The sequence below is a fragment of the Taurulus bubalis genome (genome assembly GCF_910589615.1).
Source record: "Taurulus bubalis genome assembly, chromosome: 4".
Taxonomy (NCBI): Eukaryota; Metazoa; Chordata; class Actinopteri; order Perciformes; family Cottidae; genus Taurulus; species Taurulus bubalis.
The window spans coordinates 4,051,350-4,064,183 of NC_136592.1; the positions used below are offsets into that span (position 1 = coordinate 4,051,350).

Here is a 12,834-nt window from a genome sequence, read left to right on the forward strand (position 1 = left end):
CAGACACCTGCACACCTGTTTCCTTTTACCCGTGCACATTCTTTACAAAATGCCAAAGCTGCAGTTCTAATGCATTAAGCAGCCAGCATCAGATCCAATCTGTAACTCTTCATATTTCACTGACGTTCCACTGCTGACGTGCTGCAGCGAAAGCAAGCCTAACTGATTCCAGCAGCTCTCTTCAAACCGCGACTCTATTGAATCTAAAGGCTCGCTGACATTGTTCATGAATCTCTGATTTCCAATATTCTTGGGGGGGGGGGGGGGTCTTTCTGAGCATCGGCCATGCCGACCATCTCCCCACGGTCATATCTCCAGACACTTTAGGGCTGAAATCCGTGTGGCGGGTTTTGACGTACGTAGTGATGACAGCTGTCGTGGCTGCTTCAGAGGCTGCGGGCGAGAGGGGTCGGCCATGGCCCTTGACCAATGAGACGGGAGAACGAGGCAGTCAGGAGAGCCCTGAGCCCGCCTCCCTCGGTCCTCGAACACTTCCATTCGTCCCTCCTCCCTTCTGCCTGCTCCTCCGCTCTGATCACCGTCATTTAAAAAATAACTTGATGCATGGTCGCTTCCCCCCACATGCCCCCACCCTCTTTTTTTTTTCTCTACTGTCATTGCATTCTTCATTCTTCCATTTTTTTTCCTCTCTGGGACTGTACCATCCTCGGCTGTGTAGGGAGGAATGGAGGATGGAAAGGAGACTGAAGGTAGCCAGGGGGGTTGGGGAGGAAAGAGGAATGTTAAGCTGAAGCAGAAACAGCATCAGCGCAACACGGCGCACACACTGACGAGGCCGACAACAGGACACGTAACAGGATAAACCGTATGCAAAGTGGATGATACCAATCATTGCCCAGGTGCTGTGCTACTTTAAAAATGTACCTTGAAACGCACAGCGTTCTCTCGGCATTATGGATGGCGCTGAAATGGTGAAATAAAATGCACTCCCATGTCAAAGAGGCCCATGTTTCACCACATTATTCACAGCCCGAGGAGATTTTCTCTGGCAGGCAGTTATATTGTACATACATTTATTCCATTTACATGTAAATACGTGGTATGTGTAGCTGTTGGCTTAAGGCAGATGTGTCGCATTCTTGATGTCATCTCAATGTTTCATGGTTCCTGCAGCGCATGCCTACAATTCAAGACAGTAAATCTCAGGCAGGGAAAATATCTAAAACGATAATAATTTAGCACTACTGTCTGCTTTTACTCACCTTTCTTTGCCATTTACCAAGACACCTTTAAATAAATCCAATACATAAGTATACATATTACACATTCTACTGGAAAATTGAAATCTGGCTCGACGGTTAAACCTGAAAATTACAAACACTGATTGATTTGCACCATGCCAAGCTTACAGCTAGTGGAGCATGCAAGGACCATTGAAATCAATGCGTGCGTCTTGACGTGAAGCCCTCGCATCAAACAGAAACCCCAACATACGCGTTTCACTTTCCATCCATGCGATGCGTGTTAACCGGAGCTGTGCTTTCTTCATACGCTAGCTTTCACGCTCTTCACAGAAAAGTCAACAGCAAGGCGGACCGAGAAAATAGAAATAGTTTGCATGATTGATGTCAATGTGTCAACTTGCCCATCGCCAACAGTGAACCGGTCCATAAGAAAGATATTTTCTTGCCATGAAATTCTTCAACTGGGTCCCGACTCCGGATGGTCATGCCAAACATGAGCTCGATGCTAATTTCATCCAGTCATACCATCTCACACAGTTGGGGGTTCAGCCTCACTAGCAGCGAAATCTGCATATTTGGATACAACGCTGCTGTCCAACTACACATAGTTGGACAGCCACTCTACACGGGCAGAGATGAGCCTCCTCACATATTTGAGAGATGGACCAGCAGCCCCCTGGAGCTATACGCTAAAGAATGGATAAACGATTGCTTCCTCTTCACTCTTATTACTCTTCAAACAAACGTAGATTATGCTCATCATGGTAATGTATTCCTGAGAAAGTCCACTATTCAGTGGGCCGCTGCACAACCGTTCTCCTATGGCTGGGATTCTCTGTGAATGCGATGACGGAGGCCTCAGACGCTTGAGTTACCGCCAAGCACGCAACGTTAAAAGAATATGCTGCTAAATGGTTGCTATACTTTCATATTCACCCTCTATAAATAGATTTTGGTTAACTCAGTAGCATTAACGGTCCAAAGCCTCAACCTGAGCCTGGTCTGAAACTGGAAAATCGTGTTGAGAACGAGCCAGCGTGACACACTCTTTCCTTAATTCCCAACGCTGTCATTATGTTAGCGGTTCAGGCTGGACCGTTAAAGCACTTTGCCTTGCATCAAAACTTCACCGCTCAGTTTTGTGAAACCAAGCCACTCCCGTGTTGCATCACCGATGTCTGACAGGAGACAGATCGCTGTCGGCGAGTGTCAACATCCAGCTTAGGGCTGTGCGATATACCGGTTGAACTGGTATGAATTTGTCATATACCGTCATACCGGTCGCCGCTGTTTGGCAGCAACAACATTTAATGTTCACAGCTTGAAGCTGAGGGAGCAGCGGACCGAGCTACTTACGTCTCATGTTAACTCATTTGACTCGTGGTGTGCAAATGACATCGCCAAAAGGCATGCTGGGTAAATGACACCGCCCACACAGGAAGACTTTTCTTGTGCAGGAAGAAGTCTTTTCCTGTGCAGCAAAGTGGGCGGGCTTTACCCATCATGCCTTTTGGCGATGTCATATCTTGCACAACATGAGTCAACTTCTATCCGTGAGACGTAAGCAGCTCAGACCGCTGTACACGTATCTGTGACTGTAAACATTAAATGTTGCTGCCTGCTGAAGAATGACAATAGTCGTTACGGCCGCGCATGCGCCACTAGTATCAAGAGATTCCCCTGGGTCCTAAATCCCTCCAGTTTAGCTCCCTATGTACCAATCAAAACAGCTGCTGGCCAGTTGCGAGCGAGTGGTGAATAACGATGGCGGTGGCGGTCCTTTTCGGTGTCGATAAATTAATGTGTTTATTTGGAGAAAAAAATACCGTGATATACCGAGAAACCGCCAGAATCTTACAAAATACCGTGATATGAATTTTTGGCCATTCCGCCCAGCCCTAATCCAGCTTCACCGATCCAACGCAAACAGCCTCAGGTCATCATGCAAACTGCAGTGTTTGACGACACAGCTGCGAGGGAGATTAGCCGTCTGCTTATCAGACGGACTGGGAACGAGTGCTCTGGCCCCGCAGGTCGAACTCTGGAGGTCAGGACATCCCTGGTGGTGGTTGCAAAGCAATTCGGGGAGAGGAGGCGCAAAAGCAAACAGCAGACAAAATAAAGTGTGTGTACTTTTCCAGAAACAGACCAATTTAAAGCTGTCGGAGAGCTCGTACATCACAGCCTTAATACTTCCTTGATGATCCTTCTAAAAGCAGTACTTTAAAAATACTTAATAAAACAAGATTGATGTCACCATTACCAGTGAGTCACAGAGTGGCAGCGTGAGGAACTAAAGTCTCGCTGCCCAGCTCACACTGCTGGTGGAAAAACTGAAGCAGACACACAGGCAAAGCACACGACTGAGGAGAGGGAAAGAAAAAAGATGAAGGGAAATTACCTTCAAATAAGGAAGAATTCAAAAATAGTGTGTGTATGATTTCATCAGGTAAACTACAGAATGAAACTTCAGTCCCAAGTAAGAGGCAACGACTCGGTCTACACACTGGGTGGACGAGGTCTATTGTGTCTCAGGTTGTTCAAGGTTCAGTGTTTAAACAATCCTGTACGTGGTCCACTTCCAATGATGGGTGGTCTTTTTCTCTCACCTGCCCGAGTGGATGAGACGGTCAATTCTAAGTATAGTAAGCAGGGTTCATACGCGTTTAGACCAATGGTTTTCCATGACTTTAAACCAAATGTCCATGACCAAACATTTTGTGAAATCTCGGCGTATCCATAAAAAAGGGAGAAGATGTAGTATTTAAACTAACAATGAGAATGCCAAAGCATACAGTAAACCTTAAATGACACAAATGAACGAGAGACAATAGTTTGATTAAAAGAATAAACATTTATATAGATGTCTGCATGTATGCCTGCTTATATTCTGAGCGTCTTTCTTTTAAAAGCATTTTAATTATTTCAAATTCAGCGTAAATGAACGTCATGAACATACATACATATATATGTTCCATGACTTTTCCAAAACCTTTGGGGGATTTAATTTTTTTTCGACTTTTAAAGGCCTGAACATGATGTACACTCACAGGAGTAATAAAGAGACTGCCTTTGAAACTTCTCTTCCCTACATCTTCTGTGCTCTGACCCCTGTATCAGATTACATCAACCAATTAGGAAATGACCACAATCCTCCAAGCAAACACTGGTCAATATTAATATGTCAAGCAATTAAAATTGGTTTGCCTTCTTTGGTTAATTCCACAACCTTGTTGTAAGCAGTACACAGAGAAGAGGGAAAACAGCTTTGACTTGCAATATGTCCAGAAAAAAGAAAGAAAAGGGTTGCGGTTTAATTGTTTTAGCTGTAGGAGATTCTTTCCTCTTACTAACCGGCTGTAAGCTCCACAGCAAAAACATGCACACCTACAAATGAATTTTCTACTTCCCAGCTGACGTGAACCAGCTGTTTTTATTTTTACCAATTACCAGGGTGGAAAACAGTTTTTTGAGAGCCTTAGAGAAAGAAAAACCTTTCATCTATATTTAACAGCCAACAACCCCCACAAGAACACCGCAGCAGACATCTTTTGAACACTTCAGGTAGCACTGTGGATACCAGGAGTCTGCTGTGAAGATGGTGAATAAATATGTCGCAGGTAAACATTCCATAGGAGATGATTAACAGTGAGGTTGCATTGCATCACAACAGATGGAGCGGGTCCTGTGTTAACAATAAGGGACTGCATTGGTGATTGCTTCAGGTCCAGTTTGGCTTATGGCCCCAAAACACTGCACAGGGTTTTGTTATACTCACAGGATTTTGCACCCCTGGAAAATGATCTTGGTCGCAATTATTTTATCTACAGATGTTCCTAATGAGTCATTTCCCTGACATTTAAAAGGAGGTTGAAACTAAGACAAGTAAGAAAACACTGGGAAAAAAAAACAAATTGAGCATCATTTCAAGGTTAAATGTAAATAAAGATTATAAGAGCCATTGACTTTAAATGTTGCTGAAATGAATATGTCCGCAGTGTCCTCGTCAGTCGCCTATCTAGGAAGGCTCCTCGCGGTGTGCGACGGAACATTTGATGAAACACAGTGCGGGTAATAGTCATTGCTTATTTGATCTTTTATCACAACTACCATGAGGTAGAACTACAACGTCCGTATTACAAAGTAATCCACTCACTCGGTGGCCTGAGAATCCTTGAAACACTTTGTGCCAATCAATGTAATAATAAAAGTATCTTCTCCTGCAATGTCTGTAGTTTTTTCTAAGATGAGCCGTAAAAGACCAGACAGAGTTTGGATTCAGTCAGAAAGTTGGACTCTTTTGATGCTTTATCTGCTCCAGATATGTCTGCTCAGTTTGAAACTAAGAGCATCCTGGTAATGGAGTTAGCAAAGGAAACACAATGCACCGGCAACATCCTAACACTCAAGCCTTTTTCACCTATGAACAACCTCAGAAAACTGCAGAGTAAAATATAACCCTCCAATTTAACCAATATGGAAATAGAAAAAGGAAAACAAACAACCAAATTAAAATAGCATCTGCACGCTGAGTGCAGCAATCCGTCAGTCCATCCTCCTGCTGCTGCTTCCTCGCTCCTTTGTCAGCGACAGACAGAGAGAGAAACTACAGCGCTGCTCTTGTTTAGTACTCCATAAAAGTCACCGGGGGAAGTTTATGGTCGACAGATGCTCGAGTAAATGAGTTTTTTTTTTTCTTTACCCCTTCTTCCATCGTCTCAACACTCAAGGAAGGGGCTTCACGGTCACCGACGGCGACCCGGAGTTAACCTCCTGTGTTGCCACGGAAACGGAAGAGTTGAGAAAAAAAAGGGAGGAAGCCAGGCGGTGGGAGTTACGACCCGGCGGAGTGAGCGGAGAGAGGAGCGGACCGGAGTCCGTCTTTTTATGTGTAACTGTCTCTGTCCGCCTCCGTCTCGACGCTGTTGTCTCTCTTCCAGGCAGAGGCACTTCGGACACACGCACGCACACGCGCACACACACACACACACACACACACACACGCACACACACACACACAAGCTGCTGCTGCTGTCGTCGTCGTCTGCTCCTGCAGCTCAGAGGCCAGCCTTATTCACTACTTCTGATCCGGCAGTCTGCAGTCAGCTCCAGCAGCAACAAGGAGGTCTTTCTTCTTGCACAGCTGGCTTCCTCCAAGATGGCCGGTAGTTGAGCAAGGCCAAGGGCTGATTTTGAGCCATTACATCATTCAAATCAAACAGCTGTAATTAATACAGCTCTCTCATTACAGATGAGGTGATTAACTACTTTTGCAACTGGCGCAACACTCCCTCTCGCAGAAGACCTCCCCGACAACGCGCTCGCACACAGAGTACACGCAGTCACACACTTCTGTTCTGCCCGGTGCAACACGTCCGTCTCAGAGACGCTCGAGACTCCAATCGGCATTTCCCGAGAAACAGCAGCTGGTTAACAGGATGGAAAGCCAAGCGAGGGAAACGAGTGATTCCAGTGGAAATGCACCTGCCTCGAGGAGGCCCAACAGCTGGTTAGTCAGCTTCCGGCCTAAAGCTACATCATGGCAACAAAGAAACATTCCTAACACGTCTGAGACCAGCTTCTTGAAAGTAGCGATCGGGAAAGGGATACAAGAACACTTCCATGACAGAGTGCTTGCTGTATTGACACACAAGTCATACAGAAATAGACGTGTAGCCTGTCGGTGTTTTCAGATTTGACTGAAGTATGACAGAGACAAATTCATGCAAATTGAAGCGACTGGACGATATACATTTTTAAAAGTCCCATAACTAAACACTCATACCTGCAGGCACCTGTTCATTTTACCTCACGCAGTATCTTTGCTTCACTATTTTTCTTGATCAGTGCAGCATAAGATGTATATGGCAATACACAATACCCCTCTTGAAAAAAAAAAAATATATAAAGATATATATGTATTTATAGGCAGCGACTAGTTGAATTAGATCTGTGTGAAGAGAATAAATCAGTGACGTGGACACAGACTGTGGTCAGACTTGTGACCAGCGTACCTGGAGTCTCCTTTGCCGAGGTTAGCGCCGCCAGGGTGGAGGATGGTCTGGTTCTTCTCCATCTCCACGATACATTTCGTGTTTAAATCCCTTTCTGTGGATCAGACGACATTACAGCGTTACAACCAAAGCACTGAACATGTTTCTACGGTTATCCTTGACCGTTTTCAACATTTTAACACAATGTCAAGGATTGGGGGCACACAATTAAATAGTTCATTTTCTGTGGAACATCAAGTTTAAACAGTTGTTAGAGCGTGCCAGGAAACACCAGGTCTGAGAAATGACCTTTGGGTGAGCATTAAGCTAAGCATATGAACAGGAAATCTGTTTATTTCCCTTCCACACACACACACACACACACACACACACACACACACACACACACACACACACACACACACACACACACAAAAAGGACCTCCCACGCTGACCCTGGCCTGCGTGTGTCATGATGCAACTCGGGACACAGAGTGGTCCTGACGCTCCGTCCACTCAGGTATTTATGTTGACCGCATGTACAGGTCAGCATATAATGTTGCTCATTGAGGCTGTTACCAAGGTTTTACCCGACAAATGCAAGGGAAGCATCAGTGCAGAAGGAATATCTGTTCTCTTTTTGACAACCTAAAAAACGGACGGCTCACACGCTCCCAGTATGAAGCAGCACGCGTTGCATTGGTGTTTGTTTTCACAGCCAAACGGTCTTACAACTTCTAATAGAAGACTTGCTGTGAAAGCAACCACCAGAAGAGTTGGAAAATAACAACACGAACCGCACTGGAAATTCACGAGGCTGGTAAGTCTCTCCATTCATCCGTCTTGCCAAGGAGTCCTCATGATGGCTGTCTGAACACAGCCAGCATGTCCCGGGCATCCAGTTTAGCAGAACTGGTTGTGCATTTTAAATTAGCATTATTATTTTTAAAAAGGGCATTTGATAATTGGTTACTTGCAGGGCAGACTCATTTACCAGAAGAAGAATACCTGCTGGGAATTTTTTTTTTATAAAGCCAATCTACTTTATTGCTCACGTAAAAATGTCTTTTTAAGGGTCACAAAATATGGAATTAACATAATAAGGATCATGCCAAAAAACATTTTTCTCCACAAAATACTCGTAGGCTTTAAGCTAATCAATAATACAGGATCAGGTCACCCACATTTGTCAAAGCAGGGAACAAAACTCAACAACAAATGCATGCTATTTAAGCCGATAGGATAAAAGGTGGGAGTCAGGAGTCTTTCTCCCCTTGTATTGCTTCTGGTGGGGATATCATCTTCTATTTTTCATCTTACACAGGAGGGTCAGATGTCGAGGCTGGAGCAGCACTCCTTTATTTGCAAATCAGTGTTTGCTCAAGGACATTGCGGCAGAGAGGGCACTTGCTGGTAATAAATATACTGTCCTTCGACTGTCAGACCTGGTTCAAGCCTCCATGTAAACAAGCATCCTGTAGTTTAAAGTGCATCACCGTATTGCCATCACCATTTGGCCTAGCGTAGACGGTTAGATTTCTCAGACACAGCCATGACCCCAGATGACTTTCGGTTATCACGCAAGTTACGTAACCATTATGCAGAACTTCAACAAATGTGTTAGGACAACAAAAAAAAAAAAAACCTGCGGTTTCAATTCCCTTCATTCTACAGGAACTCGTTTGAGCAGGATGACACTGTCCGTTTATGGCATTTATGCCTTCAGCTGCTTTTGTCTGATCAGGGCATGACTACTCTGAAGCAGGGAGCAGCTCGTACAGTGCAGTCAATTAGTCAGCAGTGGAGCATGTGCCATTTTCTGAATTGATACGAGTTTCTCAAGTCAGTTATTGCACCATCCAGGGTTGCTTGCGGTATACGGGAGACGGAGCAATTTCAAATAAACCCTTCCTCAATGCGCGATGACGTCACCAGACGACCACTTATTGCTTTTGTGAGTGTGAACGCTGTTACGAGAAGCTTAGCATTCTTACAAGTACCTTGCCGTACCTGCCACTCTGTTCATGCCAGGAGTGTTTTCACTGCTGTGGAGGTGCTTGACAGTCCGTGTGCGTTTTGCATGCCAAATTATTAGAGTGGTATCATTGTCCTAACAAACACACAGAAGTGACCTGTTTAGCCGGCCCTAGTTTGTTACTTTTTCTGAAAGTGGCATTTCCAGTAGGCTACTCGTACTTCCTATTCACAGTAAGCATCTGGCATATTTTGCCCTCCCAGAGATACAAAGAGGAATCCCGACCTGAGGAGCTCTACGTCTGTGGAAGAAGCTAGCTGTGCAAATCAGGAACATTAGGGATGTGAGGCTAAACACTGCCGCTCCTGGCAGGAACACAGGGGTAGAGCCATGGAAACTTGGTGTCAAACAGTCAGAGGACCTGAATCACCCTCCAATGGACACAACAGAGCAGCAAAAAAAGCAGGGTGGGCCAACAGAGACTAAGTGACAAAAAGACAGTGAGAGCAAAAGAACAAGATACAATTAAACAGAGGGACCTGAAGCAGAGAGGCTGAACTTTCCCTCTTCCTCTTCTGCCTACATTACCCATGTGCCCCTATAGCTGCGGCTTCACTTCCTGCTAACCCAGAGGGGAAAGTTTGATGCCATGTGGTGGTGGCGAGGATAAATGTACCCATTGTTATCTGCCCCTCCTTGCTCCACAACCAGCGGCTCCCACTTTCCACTTCTCTCCGCTCCTTCCACCGGTGCGGCGGTTTTGGCACCGCGGCCCCGACATCGGCCAGGAAGCCGATTGGCCCCGGTGTTGCCCGTTGCTACGCCTGGGGTTGCTCTGTTCTTGGAAGGCCACAGCCATGGGAACACGGGGCATTACGCAACGTTAGCAAATATTCATTCAGACTCACTCCCTTCCTGCCATTGTGCAGCGCGCCTGTTAAAGCACCTCTCCTCCGCGACCTGGGCGACGCAGGAACAGTGCCCTTGAGGTTAAAGAGGCCGACTTATTATGTCACAGGTCTAAATCGCTGCACCAGCTGGGGAAATGCGAGTGCCCTCCCATAACTACTGCTGCTGCCGCTGCCGTGTCCTGAAGCAAATGTCTGGCAGGCGAGGACAGGGAAGGAGCTGTACCTGAAACGAGCAGCTCAAATAATGTGGAGAGGCCTGGAAAGCAAACGATGTGGAGCTCAGAGATCAGACAAGCACTCCTGGAAACTTGGCACTGCTGGTTCCAAAACCCTTTACCGCTGCCTTCAGTGAGCCATCAATTTGCCTGCTTGTTCACCATCACCAAAATCATAATTAGCCTTCTCTTGCTGCGCAATGGAAGACATGTGCAGGAATTTGTTGACACTGAACAAAATAGGCTTTGCCTGTTTGAGATCAGGCACCGGGGAAGTTGGAAATACAGCAACTGGGAACGCAGGTAACCTCTCTTAAAAACTTGGCTGCACACAGGATTTGTGTGTTTTATAGTCTGAGTATTCAGACAACACTGGAATTTAAAAGGGAACGCACGCACGCACACACACACACACACACACACACACACACACACACACACACACACACACACAGTGTCAGTCAAGTTTCACCTGTACTCGACTAAACAATTCACACTTCCAGCAGAGAGTGGACATTGGCACACATACTGGGAAGTGGTCAAGAACATAACTCCTCCCATTAGAAATGCATAAGATGTGGACAAAAACAAAGCATTACAGCAACTCCCATCCCTTTCTGAATCTAACTGGCGCTGATGTGAAGCAGAATTCCACCACAAACAACCTGTGACCTCTCCGCCTCTGTCTCGCTGTTTTAGTTATGTAAACGTTTGTCTTCCAAAAACTAGGAATACATCGAATGTATGCGTCCGCAAAACAAATGTCCAACCCTGCATTGTTAGGACTGAAATAACGACACAATCCTGACTGCTGAGTTTCTCTAGATTAGAGTTCAGGGTAGATCCCTGCTTATGGGAACAGTGTGGTGATCCACTGCCTTGGTCTTGTGACCGACTTCTCCAGCTCACGGAGGAGAGGGAGAGGGGGAGAGAGAGAGAGAGAGAGAGAGAGAGAGAGAGAGAAATGCACGTGATTCAGTCTGCCAGTTGTCGGTCAACCCCTCCGCCTCAGCAGCTCTGCTCCTCCTCCTCCTTTCATGGGACACATGGTCTCCCACAGCAAAAAAAAACAAAACACAACTTGGCAATCGACCAGGAATAAAAAGTCATCCGTCCTTTACGGTGTGCTGAATTAAAAATGTGCAATATAATTGACCGGAGCATTTGCACGCAGATTTGTGTAACACTGAGCCTTTGTTACCCCGGCCCTTTCTAAAATTAGGCACGAGGATGTGACAATAAGTAGACATAATAACGCAGCGGCCCAGGGAAAATTAGTGGACTGAAGATACGTGCATGTTCGCCAAATGTTAGTGAGGCAGCGATGATGGGAGTAAGAGAAGAGCCTCTGTCCAGAAACTATAATATCACTGGCAACTTCATTTGTAGTAAAAGATACTTTGTAACCAATGATGCTCCTGAGAAGAGGTTTTTTCTCTGACATATTGCCGTTGCCCACGTTAAACGTTGTGGCAGCAAATGACAGATGAAGTCAAGAGGCTATTGGCGTCTGGATGTCATCGAGGCAAAGAAGCTAAAGCGCTTGAACTTTTTTAACAGTAGATCTCACACATCAGCTCATGGCAGACCGCCATGAGGGAAGCCCTATGGCAGCACTGTACACACATGTGCCATCCAGACCACAGCTTTGTTTTTTATCTGCAGGAGCTAATTTCACTAATGGGTGAGTGATTTCTGACTGGCATCCCATTGCCAGGAAATTAAGGGGGAGGGGGGGTACTTAAGTCAAACCAAACCAGTCTCCTGGTATTGTTTATTTACACTTAACCTGTGGTTGTTTATGCCTCATAAACCTGAGATGTGCAATAGTGTATCTGATTTCGGGGCATTCATGTTATTTGTCTGACACATTTAGATGCACTATACAGTCTCAAAGTATCCATCATGTTAACCAGTGTAACAACAACACATCCAACGAGTGCAGCCCCCTCACCTCTCCTGTTCATGGGCCGGACACGGACAGCCACCTTGACGTTGGCGTCGTCCAGGCTGGGCTCCCCCATGCTGAGTCCTTGCCCGGGCAGGGGAGGTAGCGCCGATCCCAAATAAATCAGCTCTTCGGCCAAACAAGCATCCAAAAGCCTGGAAATGTCGCGCTAGCCGGACTGTCAGCCAGCTAGCTCCGCTCAGCTTGGCTCCATAGACCAGGCATGTCCACGGGGGACAGGAAAAAACACACACACACACACACACACACAAAAAGCCTGGACAAAATCCCGCAGGAAGCCAGCCGCCGCCGCCGCTGCTTATCTTCTTCTTCTTCTGCTCATATTCCAGGCGAATTTAAATCCACAGAGGCGTGGACGCTGGAAGGAAAGGAGAAATGTAAATTAAGTGCGGTGTTAAAGCAGCTGGTGGATGTGAGCGAGCAAACATATGCTATCTGAAGAAGAAGGGAAAAAAAACGGGCTAGCCAGCTAATTTGCCATGCAAACTGCAGGGAAGCAGCGGCAGGAAAGGAAGAAAGTTTGGGCCATTTCCTTCCATCTGACTACATAACATCCCCGGAAACTA

At 46.0% G+C, this 12,834-nt stretch overlaps 1 protein-coding gene across 1 annotated transcript in view; it reads right to left on the reverse strand.

The window, feature by feature from the left end:
- Positions 1-12,323, reverse strand: part of kif13ba (kinesin family member 13Ba) — a gene marked incomplete at both ends in the record, with an annotated part of 33,576 nt that extends 21,253 nt beyond the window's left edge. The window contains 2 exons of the mRNA XM_079216987.1: positions 7,220-7,313; positions 12,254-12,323. Coding sequence (XP_079073113.1) covers positions 7,220-7,313; positions 12,254-12,323 — 164 coding nt within the window. The remainder of the gene's footprint in view (positions 1-7,219; positions 7,314-12,253) is intronic.
- Between the last annotated feature and the right edge of the window lie 511 nt (positions 12,324-12,834).